General features: G+C 39.7%; 2 protein-coding genes and 1 long non-coding RNA gene across 3 annotated transcripts; 1 reads left to right on the forward strand and 2 right to left on the reverse strand.

Annotated features, from left to right (window-relative positions):
• Window positions 1-121: 121 nt before the first annotated feature.
• On the reverse strand, window positions 122-15,766 carry LOC146471432 (uncharacterized). Its single transcript, XR_014866662.1, has 5 exons — window positions 13,643-15,766; window positions 6,838-6,964; window positions 6,301-6,366; window positions 2,061-2,142; window positions 122-1,779 (listed from the first exon to the last, which is right to left on the reverse strand). It is a non-coding gene; the product is annotated as an uncharacterized LOC146471432 (long non-coding RNA).
• On the reverse strand, window positions 2,857-4,807 carry LOC146471433 (uncharacterized). Its single transcript, XM_085120798.1, has one exon. It carries the CDS (start codon window positions 4,777-4,779, stop codon window positions 4,021-4,023), a length of 759 nt encoding a protein of 252 aa, XP_084976924.1. The 5' UTR covers window positions 4,780-4,807; the 3' UTR covers window positions 2,857-4,020.
• Window positions 15,767-17,297: 1,531 nt separating the features above from the next.
• On the forward strand, window positions 17,298-19,935 carry LOC146471434 (caveolin-1-like). Its single transcript, XM_085120799.1, has 2 exons — window positions 17,298-17,497; window positions 19,404-19,935. Exons 1-2 carry the CDS (start codon window positions 17,429-17,431, stop codon window positions 19,755-19,757), a joined length of 423 nt encoding a protein of 140 aa, XP_084976925.1. The 5' UTR covers window positions 17,298-17,428; the 3' UTR covers window positions 19,758-19,935.
• Window positions 19,936-20,344: the final 409 nt, after the last annotated feature.

Consider the following 20,344-nt stretch of genomic DNA (forward strand, 5'->3'; position numbering starts at 1 on the left):
TTTCTCCCACACCCTGATATGCCAGATTCCTTTAGTTTGTATATAGTAAATCAGTCCTCAGTAAATCAGTGCCTTTCGGTCTTGTCTTGTTCTTGATTTTGTAGGTGGACATTTTTTTGCGTTATCATAACCCCGTGTCCCTATGGTTTTTGCTCTTTTCTCCCCTGTCACCAATAATCGACAGTTTTTTTCGCAAAATTCTTACCCATCGCAAAATGAGCGAAAATTAAACCACAGCGAAAATAAGCTCTAGGCATCAGGGTACTATGAAGAGCGTTACATCTACCGCGAAATAATGATCTTCTTATAAAAAGGTCTGATTGGGCTCTAACTAATATCTGAGAAAGATCTCGTTCTTTCCCTGATAGCTGAAGAATGTTCTTCCCTGTTCCAATGATAGGACTGGTCGCGTGAATTTTGCCTGAATGCTGTGTTACCCTTTCACTCTCGGAGTGAACCTACGAGTAATGTCATGATCATACAGTTGCATTTATGAGTCTGAGGAAGAACTCTCGAAGTGCACGAGAATGAATGCTAAAAATGAAAGCTATTTACAATGAAAAGTACTTTCCTGTGGTGCTGTTACGTTTATTATCCGGCACAAGGTGGTTCTAGCTTCTGAGTCTGTGGATGAAATCCTTGTGTGACCATTCAAATGAAAGCCACTGAGCAGTTGGTTCCCGTGGCAATGCGAATAAAAGTGGTTCTAGGGTTTGAGGCTGTGGATCAAATCCTAAAGTGTGGTAATTCAAATGAACGCTATTGAGCAATACTATCCTGTGGTGCTCTCTATTATGTTGTACAAGGTGGTTCTCTATTTTGAACCTTTGGACGAAATCCTTAAATGTGACGAAATCAAAGCTACCGAGCAGTAATTTTCCGTGGCAATGCACATTTAATATGCTGTACAAGATGGTTCTAACTTTTTAATCTGTGGATCTGAATCCTAAAGTGTGACCATTCAAACGAAAAGCTGACTGAGCAGTAAGTTCCTGTGGTGCTTCTTATTTCAGTTTCTGTGGAAGTTGGTTCTTACTTTTCAGTCTGTGGATGAAATCCTAAAGTGCGACCTATCCAAATGAAAGCTACTGAGCAGTACTTTTCTGTGATACTGTTTATTGTGCGGTGTAAGTTGGTTCTAAACAATGAAGTCTGAGGATGAAATCCTGAAGTGTGGCAGGAGTCTACCTGAATTGGTGGAAAATGACTCTAATGCCGGACTCACTTTTCCGACTGCGAATGAAATCTGTGGAGTGGTAATTCTCTCTGTTTTCTCCCGGAGTGAAGAGAAAAACTTAAGGCTGAGAAATGAGTTGAATTTTTCCTGATATCTGAGTGAATTGAGCACAAGCACTCTCAGTCAGACCTTCTTATAAATGAAACTATGGAGACCATGGGCTAAGTGTTCAAAGCGCGATCATGCTAATTCAGAATAAGTTCTAATTTTTAATCAGTGTCTAACATTTCTCGTATTTGATTTTTGGAATCAGTGATTTAGTACACTGAAACATAATTTAGGAATTGCACACGATTTTGAAATACTTCCTCTTACGTTTTTTGGCAGAAAAAACCAAAGCCATAATCTGGATTAACATTTAATACCGATTTTGAACAATTAAATCATCAATTTTAAGCATGTAAGCTAACGTTTTCAACAATTTCAACCTTAGGGCCAAATGATTCGTCAATCGTGCAGTCCTCCATCCGCAAGTCTGCAGTCCAATCCACTCTGTACACTGATATTGTTGCTGTCCCTTGACTTGTAAACAAAGCTTGCAACTGAAATCCAAGAAAGAAAAAACCTCTTAATAAAATAAAAATGAGCAATGCAGATTTTCTTAAAACGAATAACGATCGACCTTTCGATTTACAAGTGTTAAATTGTACTGCCTGAAAGTTTCAATTTTCTCCCTGTGAAAAGGTGCACAGGAATGACGTAACTAACAAGTGTAAACTCTGGCCAAAACTTGTTACAAATGATTACACAAAAATATCTGAGGAAAAAATTGATTTAGAGCGGCTAGCATTCTGCGAACGAGAAGCTAATTTTTGTGTCTCACCTTTTTATTAGACCTTTATCTCGAAGTTGCGTCTCTGTTTAGTCCTGCCAAGGTTCAAATTTAGCCATTCTGTGTGTGATATCTGCGTGGAAGGAAACAATAGTAGCGTGAGAAAAATGTTTAATCCCCCAACCCCTTCCCCTGGGAAATCTCATTTCCTCTTATTCATTTTGATTCTATGATATGATCGAGCGAGGAGAAGAGGTGTCGGAGGCGACAGGATTGAAGGAGTTCTATTTATTTATATATAGTGTGTGTGCGGATGACGTCACAAAATTACTGGCGGCCATGTTGGAGGACTTACGTAATCAAAATGGCGACTGAAACAACAGGGATTGAGCCTCTGATGCTCTCAAATTATAGTGAAATCTTGAAGGCAAGGTAAAATATAGGTATCTCGATAAAATTTCTGAGATTGGTATAGATCCGCTTCTCATCCCAGCTAAAACGTTGAGCGAGAAATGCTTTCCACCAGTTGAATCCATGGATTTAAAACTTACTTTCGTATCTTGTGCTCGATACTAGATTTATTCCAACGCACAATTTAAAGCTTACAGAAGCCTTCAAGCTTACAACCAGATGGTTAGTGGCTTCATTTCCAGTGTCCTTGGATGTATGATTAACAAGAGGTTTGTGGTGTTGGCCAAAGTAAGACATTCGCAGAGACTGAATGAACCACTAGTGCAATTGTGGATTATAACAAACGAATAAGGTACTGTGATGTCAGCACATTGTGCAGGGTGTATGGCTGGCCTGGGTGAGTGTTGCTCACATATAGCAAGTATAGCAAGTGTACTATTCTATCTTGAAGTTGTCACCAGACAAAACGGAAGGTTAGCGTGTACGCAGGTTAAGTGTGGCTGGATTTTGCCAAGTTATGTTGAAAAGGCTGATTACGCCAGAGTTAATGACATCAACTTTTCCTCAGCAAGAAAACTGAAGGCAGCCTGGAGAAGTCTTTAAACGATCTTAGTTTGTGCGGCAAGAATTATAACAGTGATCAATCCTCTACAGGGATAAAAGAATCACTTACAGTACAGGGGTCAGTGCAGCAACCAACTAAGGATGAACTTGAACAGTGTACAGTTCTCTCAATGAATGCAAAGTCAAACCTGTTTGTCTAAGTTTAGTAGGAACATATGCAGATGAATTTATTTCAAAACGAGAGGGATACCATCTATCCGAGATTTATTTGATGAGAAATACATAAACCTTAATTATACTGAGCTACTAGAACAGTGCTACAAAGTTGAAATAAGCCTCACAAATGAGCGAATAGAAATGATTGAGAAAGAAACCATAAACCAAGCAAAAAGCAGTGCTTTCTATCATCACAGGGCTAGACGAATTGGTGCATCTCAATGGCATGCAGCATGTCACACTGATCCTGCACAGCCATCACAATCTCTTATCAAAACAATTTGTTATCCCGACGTGTTTAACTTCCCTTCTGCAGCTACAAGGCATGGCTGCAAACATGAAGAGTTGGCAACAGTGGCAATCGCTGAATATGAAAAGCAGATGAAGGCAAAACATAACAACTTTAAAGCAGTCAAGTGTGGTACATTCATAAACAAAGATTACCCATTTTTGCATGCCACTCCCGATTTCATTTGTTCCTATGACTGTTGTGGCCTTGGGTTGGGTGAGGTTAAGTGTCCCTACTGCATTGATGCGAAAGAGTTTGACTCTTATGTCAAACGTGGCAATGTTTACAGTGATCTTGAGAGTTTTAAAATTTTCAACATGAATCTAAGTTTGTTGAAATTAGAAGATGTTCAAAATACCTTACAGCAATATTTCTGATATCTGATAAAATAAGGGACAATGTCAATCAGGACATTATAGCATTGCATTAATGTTATGACCCTAGAATTATGAGCATTATCAATTATTTTTTCAATAAGTGTACCAAATTGAAATGCAAAGCCATGTTTAGTTCACTTACAAAGAGTGCGTTTTAGTCAAATGGTATGATTGGAGGGCACAGATTCACTAATGCAGAACATACCCTGATGATTCTATCAATCAAAGGGGTTTCCTTCTCTTCTTTTTTCCTGCATGTGAGGTAATCTGTAGGTAATGTACTTTGCAAAATAGTGTATTTTTGTCTCAAAACTCCAATCACCCTTTCCACGTGTATTCGTACGTTTGCAATTTTTCTTGTCTTCTCCACATCGATTGGATCTAACTGACTTTTCCCTTTGGTAAAAGCAGGGATATTTAAGCTTGCCTGGTAGTACCATACGCTTTCATGGACAGTGAACCCTCTGTCTGCAAGAACTAAGTCTCCAGGCAACAAGTTTGTAAGGAAACCAGAGTTTTCAGTCACAAACTTATCTGATGCCCTACCACCCCATGCTTTACTGACAAATGAAATTGATCCTTGGGGGGTAATGCCAATGAGCACCTTAACGGTGTTGTGGTGCTTATAATTAGAAAATGTTTGTGCCCTTGCCAGCAAATTGGTAGGCCTGTCAATGAAAATCTCAAAACAGTCGATAATCACAGTTGTTTTTAGACCAAATGCATCTATGAAACATTTCGGCATGGTTTTCTGAAGGTCTTTGCGCTCAGGCCACACTATCAAAGGAGACAAGCGAATATCCATTACCTCGATCCATGAATTGAAGACTCTTGAAACAACAAATCGAGATACACCAAACCGATAGGCGAGATCCTGGTGAGGTACGTTTAGCCGTAATTTCATAAGGACCATAATAAATTCTTGAAACTTGCTTAAGCGAGCACGGGAAAATTGCCTAGTTGCGTGAGGAGCAATAAAGGAAAATGTTTTTATCAAAATCTCGTATGAAGGCAATCCTGTGTAAAATTTGACCTTGTCATCATCATTACAAAAATACTCTTCATCATAAACTTGTCCTGGCGCCCCCTGCCGACCAGCTAGACAGGCAGATTCGTCTGTACTTGTGGCAACATGTTTTAATTTTAACTCTCTCATATCAGCTGTAACATCTTCGATGTCATCAATTAACGCTTCAACTGGCTCGCTAGCCTCCTCCAGTTTCATAACTTTCACTTTTTCCTTTTCTTCTCTTTCGGCTTTACGTTTTCTGCGCTCCTTGATTCTGGCACTACGCTCCAGATTAGCTTGTGATTTTGCTGTTTCGTCGATTGATTTTTTCTCGTGACCAAGGTGCACAGTTGGGATCCAATCGGGATTGAATCTATCCCAAAGTTGGGCTGCTCTGCCACTGATAAAATGTTTCCCACAAACTCTGTCGTTTTCTAAAATCTTTTCTGTCAAGTCATCTCTGCTGATTGCCGCTAACCAAAGAGTACGTCTTTCTGATGACAATCTTTCCGTTTGTTCTCCTTGGTTTGTTAAAACTTTCGGAACACGGCAAAACGCTACATTCGGACACTTGTCGCTTTTGTTCCCACAATCAACAATTAAACAAAACGACGGCATTATATCAACAAGACCAATTCACACTCTAGTTTGATCGTTCGAAGGCTGCTTGCACTGAAACGCGCGTGGATCAAGGCAATTTTTCTCACAGAAACCATTTAAATTCGAATAAAAAAATTCAGGCAGACAAATCAAATTGTAGCGTGCAATCAATGAACCGAGACAAATCGCGCAGAGATACGCCGTGAGACTGGTAGATTTTACAATTTTTTGTCATGATTTCTTCACTCGTAGTCATGTCGAAAAATGAAAATGATCCCAATTTATAAGAAACTGTTGCACTAAAACCAATTTTTATTAGTTTCACCGATTTTCAACACCGGGATCATGTTTTCAAATTTAAAAGTAATCGGGCCGACAAAACAAAGTGAGCGGAATAATCGGTTTTAGAAATTGAAAAAAATAGGGCTCAAAAAATCGATATAAAGGGGCTTTGTGGTTGAAATATACCTTAAATGACAAAAGGGCACTGTAAATTAGCTACCTTTCCGATTTTAATTCACAAGGAAGGAAAGGAAAATGCGAGGTATATCTTGAAAGCACTTGCGATGCCCGCACTCTGAATGGTAAACACAGGGAAAACCCATCAAAGTGGTCCTCCAACATGGCGGACGGTAAATCAAGGGTCACGTGTCCGCACACACACTATATATTTATTTGTTTATTTATTTAAAGTTTCGCTAAAGTTGTCGTTAAAAAGTAATAAATTCGTATTCAAGAAAATCTGTCAGCTTAACTTTCTCACTCAGAAACAAAATTTTTCTGAAGATAGGGATGAGTATGCCCGTAACAAAGAAAACTACTCACCCGAGATCGGAGGAATTCTGTCTCCTGTAAAAGTGTCCGTCGTACAAATCACAAACATTGCTGCCACTAAATAGCAAGAAGGAACATCCTTTAATTTAGGACACAAATCGTGCATATGATTACGCTAAATTAAAGTCCGTCGGTATGGGTCAATAGAACACGTATCCCGTCTGTGAAATTTTTAAGATGTGTGCATAGAAAAGGCCCTGTATAAGGTCAGGTTTAACTAGGATTAGCTTAATCGGGCTTTGAACAACTGGGCTTAGGTGTATAACTTACTAGCCGTTCGCCAGCGAAAGCTGGGCATTTCACCATCCGAACTGAATTTAAAAAATTGATATACAATTTCAAGGACTGATTTGTTCAGAGCGCAATTGATTGCATCAAAGAAGTGACAATATGCTAATTCAGTGGAAGCAGCATTACTGGCCGTCGATGTTTAAATCTACCTACTCAATGTTTCAGAAAATAAAACAGTTCATTTTTTACAAAGTAGTACCCGATGAAAATAAGAAACGAGTGTTATCGATTAAATACCATTAGAATCTTGAATTCTTCACGTTGAATGTCCTGGCACGCCGTCGGTTTCCGATCATCGATTCAAGACAGGTTCAAGCTCAACTGATATGAAGAGAAGTCAGCAATGATGGTTTTGGGCGGTACTCTATGAACTAAAAAACAACATTAACATCACTGTTTTGAAATATTTTGTCCAGAAGCAGCTATAAGAACGGAGTAAGGTTTTACCGTTGTGCATCTTGGTTTCAAGTTCCTCGTGGTCATAATAAGTGTGAAAAAAAGACGAATAATTAATAGCAATCTACAATTTAAAGGGACACAGTCACCTTTGTGACCGCGCTGACCTGGACGCTAGTTTTTGTCAATTTTGAAAAGCGTCCACCTCAACCCGAAATCAAAAGTACGCGTCGGCATCTAGAAATCCGCTTCAATCTTCCCAGTGTTTTATTGGATTTTCAATCTTTTACTGGAAACCTGTTTCTGAGTATGCTTTTGCTCATCCTATGATATTATTTTATCATATTTGGTTAAAAACAGTATGGATCGCGTCTCCAACGGAACGTGAAAAGAAGAGGTGGGAAACGTAAAAGGCGCCGGGGGGAAGAAAATCGCCTGCGTTGACTAAAATAACGAGAGAAATCAATCAAAAACATTGGAGAACAAATCACCATTATATATATTTGGAAAATTACATTTTCTCAACCAGGCGAAAGGTTCGTGCGGTGGGTATCTTCGTAAACGATTCGAACTACGCGTCATGGCTGCTTGGTTTGGAGCTCAGACGAAGACAAGCTTCGGTACACAGTCGATTATCTCCTCGACAAGGAAAACCTCCAGTAGAACCTTGTTTTCTACGGGTCGAGCAAGCGTTCTTGCAACGTCATGGGTTTGGCTCCTAAATTTAGATAACGGAAAAGTTGTAGAAACGAAATTATAAAAGCAAAATATATGATTGAAAGCAGAAATAAAGCTTACCGGTAGTTTCGCTAGAAAGTCGTTTCGCTACACTGCAGCTCAGTCGATTCGCTACGTTTCAAAATTGACATATTCTCTAATATATGAACTCAATTTGCTTCTCATGCAAACACTGTGAAACGTAGAAACAGCTAAGATAATTTTTCACACGACCGGATACCGAAATAAACGATTAAATGATTCTTCGACTTCGGAGGTATTCGTTGACGTTTGACTTTCCCTGGACAAGTCCATCAGTAAATTCTCCATGGTATCAAGAAAATGAGTGTTCTAAAATGACATTAGGTCTATAATCACTATAATAATTTTGACTGGCAAATACTTTGACTCGACAAGGTTTGTTTACATTTTTCAAAGGATGCGCTTCTCAGCGCGAGACTTGTGATGAAGTGTGATATGCAAATCAGCTAAGAAATAGTATCTAATGCGCATGTGCACCAGGTGACTGTGTCCCTTTAAATGTATTAGATACAAAATATTAACGGCAGACTGATCCACAAACAAGGCAACCCCGGCCGACCCATCATATCCAGCAATAGCCACCCTACTGAACGCATTTCCGAGTTCGTCGATTACCACCTAAAGCCCCTTGTTCAGAATCTTCCTTCATACATAAAAGATACTACACACTTTCTTCTTCAACTCGAGAAACTGGGACCTCTACCGGAAAACGCCCTCCTTGTCACTCTGGATGTCTCCTCGTTATACACTAACATTCCTTACAACGAAGGCATCGAAGCCTGCCGCCATTTTCTTAACACTCGTCAAGAAAAATCCCTTCCTGCTGAAAGTATATGTGATCTCATAAGAATGATTCTTACAATGAACAACTTTTCCTTCAACAACGAACACTATCTACAAGTACACGGGACAGCTATGGGAACCCGGATGGCACCTTCATACGCTAATCTATTCATGGGTAAATTTGAACAACACGCCATTGAAATGCTCCTCTCAAGCCGTTCGTTTGGTGGAGGTTCATCGATGACGTCTTTATGATATGGACAGAAGGAGAGGAACTGCCTTAAAGATTTCATCAGATACTTAAACTCTATTCACGCGAGTATCAAATTTACCCATGAATACTCAAATTCCTCTCATCAGACACTCCCTTTCCTAGATGTCCAAGTCCACCTCAACAACAACCACATCCAAACAGATCTCCACACAAAACCCACAGACAAGCATCAATACCTCCTCAAACCTTCATGCCACCCGAAACACACTAAACAAACTATTCCATTCAGCCTTTTCCTGCGAATCCGTCGCATATGCTCTACCGACGCTTTTTTTGATAAACGAAGCGAAGAACGCATCAAGCACCTGGTCCAACGTGGTTATAGCCGCTATTCCCTACAGAAAGATGCAAATCGCGTACGAGCCATCCCACGTCAGTCCCGCCTCGGCCACGCTTGTAAATAGCCAGCTGGTTTGCCTCCTGGCAGTTGGGATTTTTAACATGTTATGTTCGATTTGATTATTATTTGTTTCCCGCTATTTCTGAGTGGAATGCCTGTAAACTAGCTTTGGGTAGCTAAGTGCATTTCCACTATAAACAAAACATTTACATTTTTTTTTACATTTTTTTTTACGTCACGCAACACTACAGCCACAAGAACAGAAAGCCACAAAAACAGACAGAACACCCTTCGTCATATCCTTCAATCCTGCTCTTCCCAAAATCTCATCTATTGTGAAAAAACATATCAACATCCTCCAGTCCTCCGCCAACTGCAAACAATTTTTCCCTCATCCACCAGTTATCGCCTACAAACGTAACGCAAGTCTACGTGATCTCCTGGTCCATTCCGAGCTACCTCAAAACAAGCCTTCCAATCAACAACCCGCTGGAATTCATAAATGCAACCACCCACGATGCCTAACTTGCCCATTTCTCCAAGAAGGTCAAACGAACTACACTTTTTTCAACACTAACGAATCACGCAAAATTACTGACTACATATCTTGCAATTCCAAAGACCTAATCTATTCAATTCAGTGTAAGAAGTGCCACTCCCAATACATTGGGGAGACAAAGTGCAAACTTAATGAACGTTTCGGGGAACATCGCAGATCTATCCTGAACCACCATCAACTACTCAACCCTACTCCTGTCTCGCTACATTTCAACCAACCTGGCCACTCAATCAACCACGTCCAACTAATCCCGGTTGAACTTATACGCAGCAAACGTGACTCAGTTAGAAAGGCTCGTGAAGCTCATTTAATCAACGAAGCTAAAACATTGCACCCTCTTGGTATAAATAGACGTGACGAAACACGCCAATAACATGTCTCACACTTGTAACTTAGTCCTAAACAATTAATCATTGTCATGTATTTTATATTTTAAATCTTCTTTGTAACGATCCTTTTATGTTTCTCACTTTTCTTTTTCGTTCAGCCCCCGAGGAAGGTTTGTATTGCAAACCGAAATATCGGGCAAAAATTTTTTTTTTTTTTTTTAAACAAATATATTTCAGTTATTCTAGCTTTTGTTGTTTGTTCTATCAAGCTCGTCACCTCCGCCGTTGGGATCAGTCTGCCGTTAATATTTTGTATTTGAGATAATTGCTGATCCAGGTCTACAAGTGATCCGGCACCACTCATTGGTTTGTCGCTGTGGAATTGCAGATTTTATTGTATAAATGTATTAGCCTCGATTTCGAACCGCTCAGTTGCCATTTTCCTTTCGGGTAAAAATCTAAACTTATATAATCAGCAGCAAGCGGAAAATTATCGGGGAACGGAAAGAAATAATGGATAAAGGTACAAAGAAAGGACAGGATAAAGATTTTGAGAAATAAAAAGGGATTAATAAAATTTGTTTAATAAGAGTAGCACTTCACATTTTAACAAAGCTCGGTTTTTCGACAGAATAGGCCTTATCACGGTTTTCGACGCCATTTTGACGAGTAGGCAAACAGGCTTGAAATAACAGTGTTTGTATGGAAACCCGATGTCAAATAATTTTCATAAAACATCGTTTCTGAAAAATTCATGAATTGGAAACTTTTGGTACTAGGAAAAGAATTTTAGGAAAAAAAATTGGAGGGATGTAGCTGTCCAAGAAAGCGTCCAGTCGTGTTTTGAACTTTCCATACATTTCCCTGTATTTTTCCCGCGAACTACTTTTAGTAGCAGTTCACGGCTGGTTCGCTATAGAGACAAATTTATGGAGAAAAGAAAACCTGTAGACAACCTTCCTCGTGGGGCTGAGCGAAAAAAAAACCCGGTTTAATTATTAATATATTTCAGTTATTCTAACCATTTAATTTATTTATTTTTCTCCACCTCCGCCGGTAGGATCAGTCTGCCTTCTACATTTTGCTTTTGAAATAATTTACTGATCCAGAGAATCAAAGATCCGGCACCGCACATCGGGTCCGTCGATGTGGTCTTGCAGATTTTAATTGGAGAGGTTGGTAACCCTGTGTGCTTTTGTTTTCTGCCGCTGATCAGGAAGAATGAAGATTCTCCTATACACATTCTGTTTCCCGGAAACGTTTCCGCTTTGTAAACGTCCAAAGAAAAAGTGCTTATCATACACAAAACAAATCCAGCAAGTGAGCAACGAAAGACACCTGTAAACGTTTTTCTAATCATTTAAACTCTCCAAGGAAAAAGTCAAAAGGCTAATGATAAGCTACAAATATTGAGATTGTTGTGCACAAATCTGACAAGATGGGCAACACAGCAAGTAATACAAGTCGAGGAGTGCCGAATCAGAATGTGTACAGCCGGCGGCACCAATATTCACATCAAGAATCCACCGAGCTCGTTTATCCATCAGTAAGTGAGTTCACAGATAGCCCTAGCAGTTACCCAAGGTTTGTTCTAGCCGCGGTACTTTCAACGGGAAAGATGCAAGTAATGACAAGAGAAGAAGCGTACGGCAACAGGAAAGTTAAAATCGTTTCAAATCCCTCCAACGATTCGCCGACCGAGACCGGCTTCTTTGCGCAACCATCACCCAATGTCTCGTCATTCCAAGGACATCTCCAATATGGCAGGAATATCCAAATGGAATACGCTCTGGGGCTTGATTTGTTCACTGGCTCGTTTGAGGTGGTGCGGATGTCTTGCATTTTAAGAGAGCCTTGGAGATATCAAGTATTTCAGAATTTATAGCCGATATGTGAATTCATGGACCATAAATTTAGCTTTGTCACGACGTATTTATCAACTTCTGTGCTGATGACAATTCATGATATAAAAAGTCTCTTCAGATCAGGAAGGTGCACAAGCTGACTCACCCTACAAGATACTGATCACCCAATATAACTTCGCTCTTACTATACTATACCTTGTTGACAAAGTTCAGTTTTAAAGAGGACATTAGAGCAAAACACATGTGAATAATGTCTCCCGTTTTGCCAGGTCGTTAGTTACCTTTTAAATAAAAGTGTATTCGGGTCAGCTAATGCAGCATGATCTGACGGAGGCTTTGAGCTGAAAATTTAGCCGTTTAACAAAGACCTGTTGTCAGGCTTTACAACAATGCTTGCTTACCTTATTTTGCATTTTCTAACGACACATTTGACTCTCCGAAACCGAGAGGAATTAGCTTTGCAGTGTCACGAAATTTTGAGCTGATTTTTTGCCGAAGAAAAGAAAATTTTCTTTAAAACTAAATTCGAATTTCTGAGGCGATTTATTTTATAAGGTCTCACGAACAGATATCCACTAAAATGAGCCTGGCTACTGGTTCGCGCGATTGCACCTTGTACCTTCTGTTATCGTTCATATCAGTCTGAATTGTCTGACACGGAATTATTTACATTCATGCGGGTTAAAAAAAAATGATGAAGTGCAAAAGCTAAGTTTAGGTCCAAATGTATGTGCAGGTCCAATGTCTTGTGTACAGCAATGTTCTTTCGTTCAACGAGAGATATAAGTGTAAAATATCTTTTTCGTTAATCAAGCTTGTCTAGGTCTATTTTTATAAGGATTGTCAGTTTATAGCATTCAATACAAGCAAGATTCCCCGGCTATATATGTTGGTTTAGTGTTGATATTAAACTCTCTGGCATGGTTAAGCGGGCATGGGTAACATTTAAATAACACGATAGTAGATTTAAACCATCCATCCCAGAGTCACTGGTTAAAATGTTCAGCCATTATTTAATCAGTTGGCTAGCTTTTAGGAGCATGAAGACGAAATATCACTGACAAGGTACTGAGCCGTATTCCCACGTTTGAGGTGCTATTTCTCGTCGTATAATTTGCAAAACGATGGATACGTTTATTCAGTTACTGTTGCTGTAATCATCGTCATTATTATTACCTTAGCTTTGAGTCAGGTGTTGGTAAATAAGAGTAACGTTAGTACAGGTACGTGACGAGTCGAAATGTTCACCTAAAACAAAGATCGATAACTTCCAGTGCAATTCAGTCTTGACTGTTATTCGTCTTACAGAGTCCTTGATGTAATATATCAAACGCGAGGAAGAGTGTTTCATCAGATATCCAAACACTGAGAAGTAGGTTGAAAAAACGAGGCGCAGCCGAGTGTATTTTTTTTCAACGACTTCGAGGTGTTTGGATATCTGATGAAACACACTTTCGAGTGTTTGATATGGCTTCTCAAATGATCAATTATTCTTGGAGAAATTCAGGGCTAAAGTTGGCGAAATTTTATGGTAATTAGGATCACATATCCAAACCACAGTCACGGTAGTGTTTTTCTTTGTTTTCTCTTGATGAATTATTGAGTTTGAGAAATCTTATGTTGCACCAGAAGAATTCATGGCTGCAGGTCTGAACGATTAGCAGTTAGGCAGTCGGAAATCATTATATATTACAGGATCTGCAATTGGGTCAGTCATATAGTGACATTGCCACATACCTTCAATGTAACCGGCCTTCCAGTAAGTAAGATGAGAAAATTGGAGGGTCTTCAGGGTTTTCTTTCTTTCTCTCTATTTTTGCCAACTTTCCCGTTCAAAGGCGTGAGTTTTTAATGTTTGGACTTATGCACACTTGATTTTAACATCTTGAATGATTCACTATGTCTTGTGAATAATATCCAAGAAAGAAAGGAAGTTGTCTGACTAATATCCAAAAAATTGAACTTCCGTAAATTGCTATAAATATCTTCCGACATTAATCAATCATGATCAGTAAAATCAGTCATGTCATTTGACGACTTTCCTTGCTTAACTTCAGTATTGGTTACAACCAGAGTTAAATAGAAAAAAATTTTAACATGACTGCACATAATTCAGGCGAACAAATAGGATAACACAGATTAACACAAGCGGCTGATCGTGTTTTCTTTATTTTTCTTTTCTTTTCCTGGAAACACGAGACAGGTATTTTTTAACGATCAAGAATAAGCAACTCTGAACTATGAGTTCGTTATCAGTTGACAATGCTGAGCCGGAAAAACAATTATACGGCCCCTTCCAGGAATTGTTTTGTTTCGCTTCAAAGCAACCACACTCAAATTTGAGTAAATATATATTTCGAAAATAAAATCACTGAAACGTCAACTTAAGAGAGTGACATTTGTACCCCCAAAGACGTTTCCATATCATCAGTAACTCGAAATTTAAAAGTAAACGGATAGTTTGCTTTTGCAATTAGCAACTAGCTTTGGTCCTTGCTTTGCTTAGGCCCTTCAAATTGTGAAAACCTTAGAAATTTGAGCACTAGATTAATTCAGTTGGCCGGTCCGGCAACATGTTTCAGTTCTGACAATCCAGAATATCCCACGAATTAGTTTTAGTTTGTTAGTGCTGTCGTCGCAGTCCCTTTTGCAAAATTTCTTAGAATTAATCAAAGATAAATAATCGACGTGTTACCAAGAATTGGTTCTACATCTGGTTCAATCCGGCTATTTTAAAATTTGCATAGTGTACTCCCCAGTATGAAAATGGAATAAGAAAAAAAAATAACAGTTCCCATCTTCAAAATACTGAGAGAAACTTAGTAAATTTTTCCCTTTCATACTATTAACAACAACAACAACAACAACAACAACAACAGTAGTTGCATTTCCTAGCTTTACTGATTTACATTATAATTTCAATTGTATCTACATACACCAACATGAAATACATGTAGAAATACTACAAGTGATAGCGAAGAATACAGTCTTTATGCTTCGCTTTCGGTGGATTTATACACCAATCGAGCCTTTCAATTGCAACTTATACAATTATTCAACTCGAGAAAGCTTTCTCTTTCGCTTTTGAACAAGAAGCACTGACTGGACAAAACGGAATCAAGAACTCGCTTCCATCAACCGTATTTTCATTTTGCATCATTCTTGATGGTTAGTAATGTACATGTATGATACTAAAATTATAGTCTTAGGTTCATAGCTACAGTTTGTCGAACAGTTTATAGAATAAAGATGTCCTTCACTGCAGAAATCAAATGAAGTAATGAAGATGATTTATCGATCGCGTTCCGTATTCAAAGTCAGTTTAGTGCATCTGCTACATGTGTGCCAGATACTTCGCAAGATCTTCCCCAGTACGCAGGTGGATGTCGTAAGCTTCCAGCCAGATTCTGCCCTTCATGAAGACCTGATAAAGGGTGTTGTCATTTGTCCACTTGCCTGGAATAAAGTGGCAGATTTGAGTCAAGTCGTCATGAAACCCATAAACGTGATCTTTACCACCAGACAAGCGATTCCTTCCATCTCTTCTCATCAAAGGTGACGAAGGAGAGCTTACCACCATGATTGGGCATTCATTAGGAAAATTCGTCGAGAGGTAGATGCGAAGCGTGAAGCTCTTGCCGCTGTTCGTGTTGACCCTCCATTCAACCCTTGTGTTACCGGCCGATGTTGGGTTGTACCACGACACGTTCTTTAATTTACTTTCCAAAATCCCTTTCTCCAAGCCGAGCCTCCTCTGCTGCTGTGAGCTCCAACTCATTTTCAGTGTTTGTTATTAATATTCGCTCACACAAATTACATCGAGCAGGACAGTGCTCTTGTAAAGATCGGCAAACGCAGTGAAACTGAAATCGAAAGGATACCAGCCAATCAGGAGTCAGCCTTCAACTGACATCATGCACAGAATTAAATTTACGATTTCTTGGAAACAGGTAGTTTGCTCAGCTTTAATATCCTTAAACCAAACTGATTTATTGATGTTTTCTACATTTAATAGTTTAAATGACTCGGGTCTGTGTTCTCCATCAAGAAAAGCTATTAAACACTGAGTTCGCATGTCGTTAATCGTAACGGTATTTATCCGATGCATGTAGCGTGACTCTAGCCCGAGTATCACGTTGGCGTGACTCCATCCCAATTTCCGCTCCTAAGAAAGGTTACACGTCACCGGTCACCCCGCGCTCCAAATTTAGTCTCTAAATACTTAAAGACTTCAAGTTTCTTGGGAGCATTATCTTCACAGTGAATTAAACTATGAAAATGTCACGCACTAAGACGATTTCAATTACATCAGAACATCCACGAAATCGTGAAGGAAGTGTTATGTGCTTACATATGATTTGCGCAGTTTTACCATTACACAGCATTCCTTCGCCTTTTTTTGTTTTTGTTTTTTGTTTTACAAGGCAGACGTGATAAATACTACACCACAGGCGAAGCGACAGTTAAAGAGGACGAAATAGCATAGCTTATTCTTATTATTTGACACTACAGCCGGCAAAAGGCAACAGGGCTGACACAATCTCGTACCCAGAGTCCTCAGTTTATTTTGCCAGCAGTTGGTCGCCAGGAGAGACTCTGGGGGCTGGAATTTTATTACCGCAGGATTTATGCGGTAAAACGATGGAAGCCGTTACGGCGAAGCCAATAAAAGATTTTAAATAAAATTCCATCCGGGGGGGGGGGGTACTCCCCTATATAAGGTATATAGGTATGTGCCGCCCCAAAGGGTATGGTTTTTGAGCCGTTTTGGTCTGAAATAGGGTATAGATTTTGACAATAACGGTCTGAAATCGGGTCGGGTTTTGGGGGCGGGGAACATTTACGAAAGCTTACAAACATATTTTTCTTCTCAGTACGTAACTGGAACGACTAACTGATAGCGAGAAAAAGAAATAGATAAACTATGTCATTCCAGCTTACTTTAGCTCTTTGCGTCAACACTGATGCATAATTATCAGGTCTGAAAACGGGTATGAATTTTAGAGGTCAGGTCTGAAAACGGGTGTGGAAAATGGCATGTTTAGGTCTGAAATAGGGTCGGGATTTGAAGACCCGGGCGGCACACCCCCACCAAGAATTCCGGGGAGTACCCCCCCCCCCCCCCCTCCGGGAATTCCATGCAGTTCCCCAGAGACTCTCCTTATGACCAACCCCTGGTCAAAGAGCCTGAGAGGACTCTGGGTACGAGATTGGGAAATGCGACAAAAAAAATGTCTTTTTTTCTTATTGACTTCCTCGTAACAGCTTGAATCTCTTGGTCTTTTTCACCGCAGAAATCCTGCGGTAATAAAATTTCTTGTACCCCAAAGTCCCTCCTGTCAGCCAACCGCTGGCCAAAGAGCCCGAGGAGTCTGGGTACGAGATGCCACGATGTCACGATGAGTGAAAATCCGTTCACCTTTATGTAGCTTGTTTTACAAATTGCACTGTCCAGAATCTTCAAGCAAAACAGCACAATTCTTTTCTGATTTTTTCTCCCTTATTACTGACCGGGAATCGAAAATGGATGTAGAGCCGATATTTGGCGATGCCGAGGATCGGGATCCACGGAACAACAATGATTTTATTAAAGTAAGTATAGCATTTTTCTTTTCCGTGACGCTAATTAACTCGAGATCGCAACCTAATATCTTGCAATTAGTAGACAAGTCGTTGTTTTTGTTTTGTTTCGTTTTGTTTTTTTGAGATTCCATACTTACTTTCCTGGCGGTAGAAATAGATAGTATAGTCAACTCTGTGTTAGTAAACATTGTTGCAGGTTTAAGTCTGCTAGTCAAGCTAACATTCACAATAAACACGCTATCGACCGAATGTACGTTGTAGCTTCTTGGTTCTGACACGCCGAGCACGAGACGGGATTGACGTCGCTTCCTCTGCCTGCAAGCTTAGCTTAGCTAAGAGTACCGGAATCGTCTCGAGTTCATCATTTAATTCACATCATATTAAAAAAAAAACTTTATCACACAGCTACAAGACTTCTCACTGAGAACGGTCTTGAAATATCTATATCCGCTTAAGCTGCACAATAATGAACTAGACTTCACTGAAAAGCGAGAACAATCATGCGATTGACCTCACTTCCTCTCCCAGCATATAATTCAGATCATATTTAAAAAAAATTATCACGCAGTTACAAGACTTTCGAACCTCGCAGTTAGAAGTGTCTCGAAATATTTACATCCGCTTAAGCTGCACGATAACGAACTTGATTTCGCTGAAAAGCGAGAACAATCCTGAGATTGACCTCACTTCCTCTCCCAACATATAATTCAGATCATATTTAAACAAATTTATCACGCAGTTACAAGACTTTCGAAACTCGCACTGAGAAGTCTCTTGAAATATCTACATCCGCTTAAGCTGCACGAAAATGAAATTGATTTACCTGAAAAGCGAGAACAATCCTGCGATTGACCTTACTTCCTCTCCCTGCAAGTGAAGCTTAACCTAACGATACCGGAATCTTCTCGATTTTATCGTATGATTCACATTATTATCAAGCAGTTAGAAAACTTTGGAGCCTTACAGTTAAAATAGATGAGTCTCGAAATATCAACATCCGCTTAATGAGCTCAGCAATAATGAAACAAAAAAGTAGCTGAAAAGTGAGAACAATTCACAATGGCGCGACGTTCAAATTTTAAAAGGACAACAAGAAAAGCGCATTAGACTTGAAGGCGTCCGTCGTAGAAACATTTGCAGCTGTTTTTCCAGGTTGAAAGTTAAATAAGTTAGGAGCCCGTGACTTTCTTTGTATGTTTCGTTACCGTAAAGAGGGAAACCCGTATCTTGCGTGACCGCATTTTACGTCTAGATCTCAAGCTGACTTTTCTGTACTTGATACTCTCGAGTTCACTTCTTGGTGTCAAAGGCCGTTCATCCCCCACCCTGGAGGGGTACTCCCTAGACAGGACTATACGGTTGGGCTCCTTCCGAAAGAGGTGCCTTTTTACAAGGTGGAAGTATAATAAAAGGGTAGGGATCAGTGTTTCACGTGCTGAAGTATAGAGAACGGTAAGGGAAACTGTCATTTATTTTTACGTGTTTAAAAGCGCCTTTCAAAATATCTTGAACTGGCCACCAGCAAAAAGATTTCCATATGTAATCCAATCTGTTACGCCCAACACCCCTTCCCCAACGACCCCCTCATTCCAACCCCCCCCCCCCCCCCCCTTCCACCACCACCACCCCTCTTTCCTCTTTTCAGGGGTGAAAAATATAATTTAACTATAATTAAAAACGTTGCGATAAAATTGAAAAGTTTAAAACCATCTCGCTAAAAAGTTTCAAATGTGACGACGTTTCGAAGTCCGCTTAACGTCATTATCAAGTCAAGAATGAATGCAATAAGAGCAATTATACATGAAAAAAGAATTCCTAAGAGACACGAATAAAAAGCGAAAATATGTGATGATAATGTAATGTTATTATTCGTGTTCACTGAAAATATAAGGTACTGTAATCTACTTTTTTCCAGGCGGAATTTTCAGACGTGATATGTGAGCCTGCCGCCGTTCATAGCCCTGAGTGTGCGTACAAGTTTACCAAAACTGTCTACCACAACACGACCTTTGCCACGTACTCGCTGCTGACGCTGTTATTCGGCGGATTCTTGTCGTTTATCTATGGCTTGGTTTATGGCTTCATGAGCTTTATATTCGTATGGTTTTTAACACCTCTCACCCGTGCCTTCCTCATTCCACTAGGGCTGATGGCGAAAATTTGGCTCCTCATTGTCAAGTGCTTTTATGACCCGTTATACGAGTCATGTGGAAGGATCTTCTCCAATGTGAACATCAACTTCAATCACCGTACTATTCTAAATGTGTAGGTCTCCTTGTTTGTGACCCGGATCCGGAAGTGCGATATATCTGTATATATATGTGTGTTTGCTTCGACTTAGTTAGGCCTTGAAGACATAACCTTCAGTTCCATAGCAATAGAGAATATGGAGAATGTAAACACGGTAGTTTAAGAGAAATATATTTGACAGTTGTGTTTTTTCTATACCTAAATGTTTTCCTTTCTATCAGCATCACTAGCATCATTCGGCACCAGAGGAGGGCAACGTTCCTCATTCTAAAATTCTGGAAAATTAATCGAACTTTACAACACTGAACTACTCCGGCGACACTTTGACGCCAGCAAAACAGAACAAATGAAAACGAATACTGAGGCGTTCCGGTTCCTGTGTTGAATTCTGTGTATACCCAAATTCAAATTTAGCATGTAATAGCCCTCAACTGGATGAAACGGTTCCCTCAAGTAACAAGCAGGAAAGGCCACTTGCTTCTTGAAAATATTTCTTTTTCCCGGAATACCTCTGAGAGTGAATGGGTTTATACAGCAGGCTGCCTCTCTTGATTCAAATGCCATTAAATTTCTCCCCCCCCCCCCTCCCAATGACTAAAATTTGAA

This window comes from Pavona decussata, unplaced genomic scaffold (assembly GCF_977016875.1).
Source record: "Pavona decussata unplaced genomic scaffold, jaPavDecu1.1 SCAFFOLD_102, whole genome shotgun sequence".
Taxonomy (NCBI): Eukaryota; Metazoa; Cnidaria; class Anthozoa; order Scleractinia; family Agariciidae; genus Pavona; species Pavona decussata.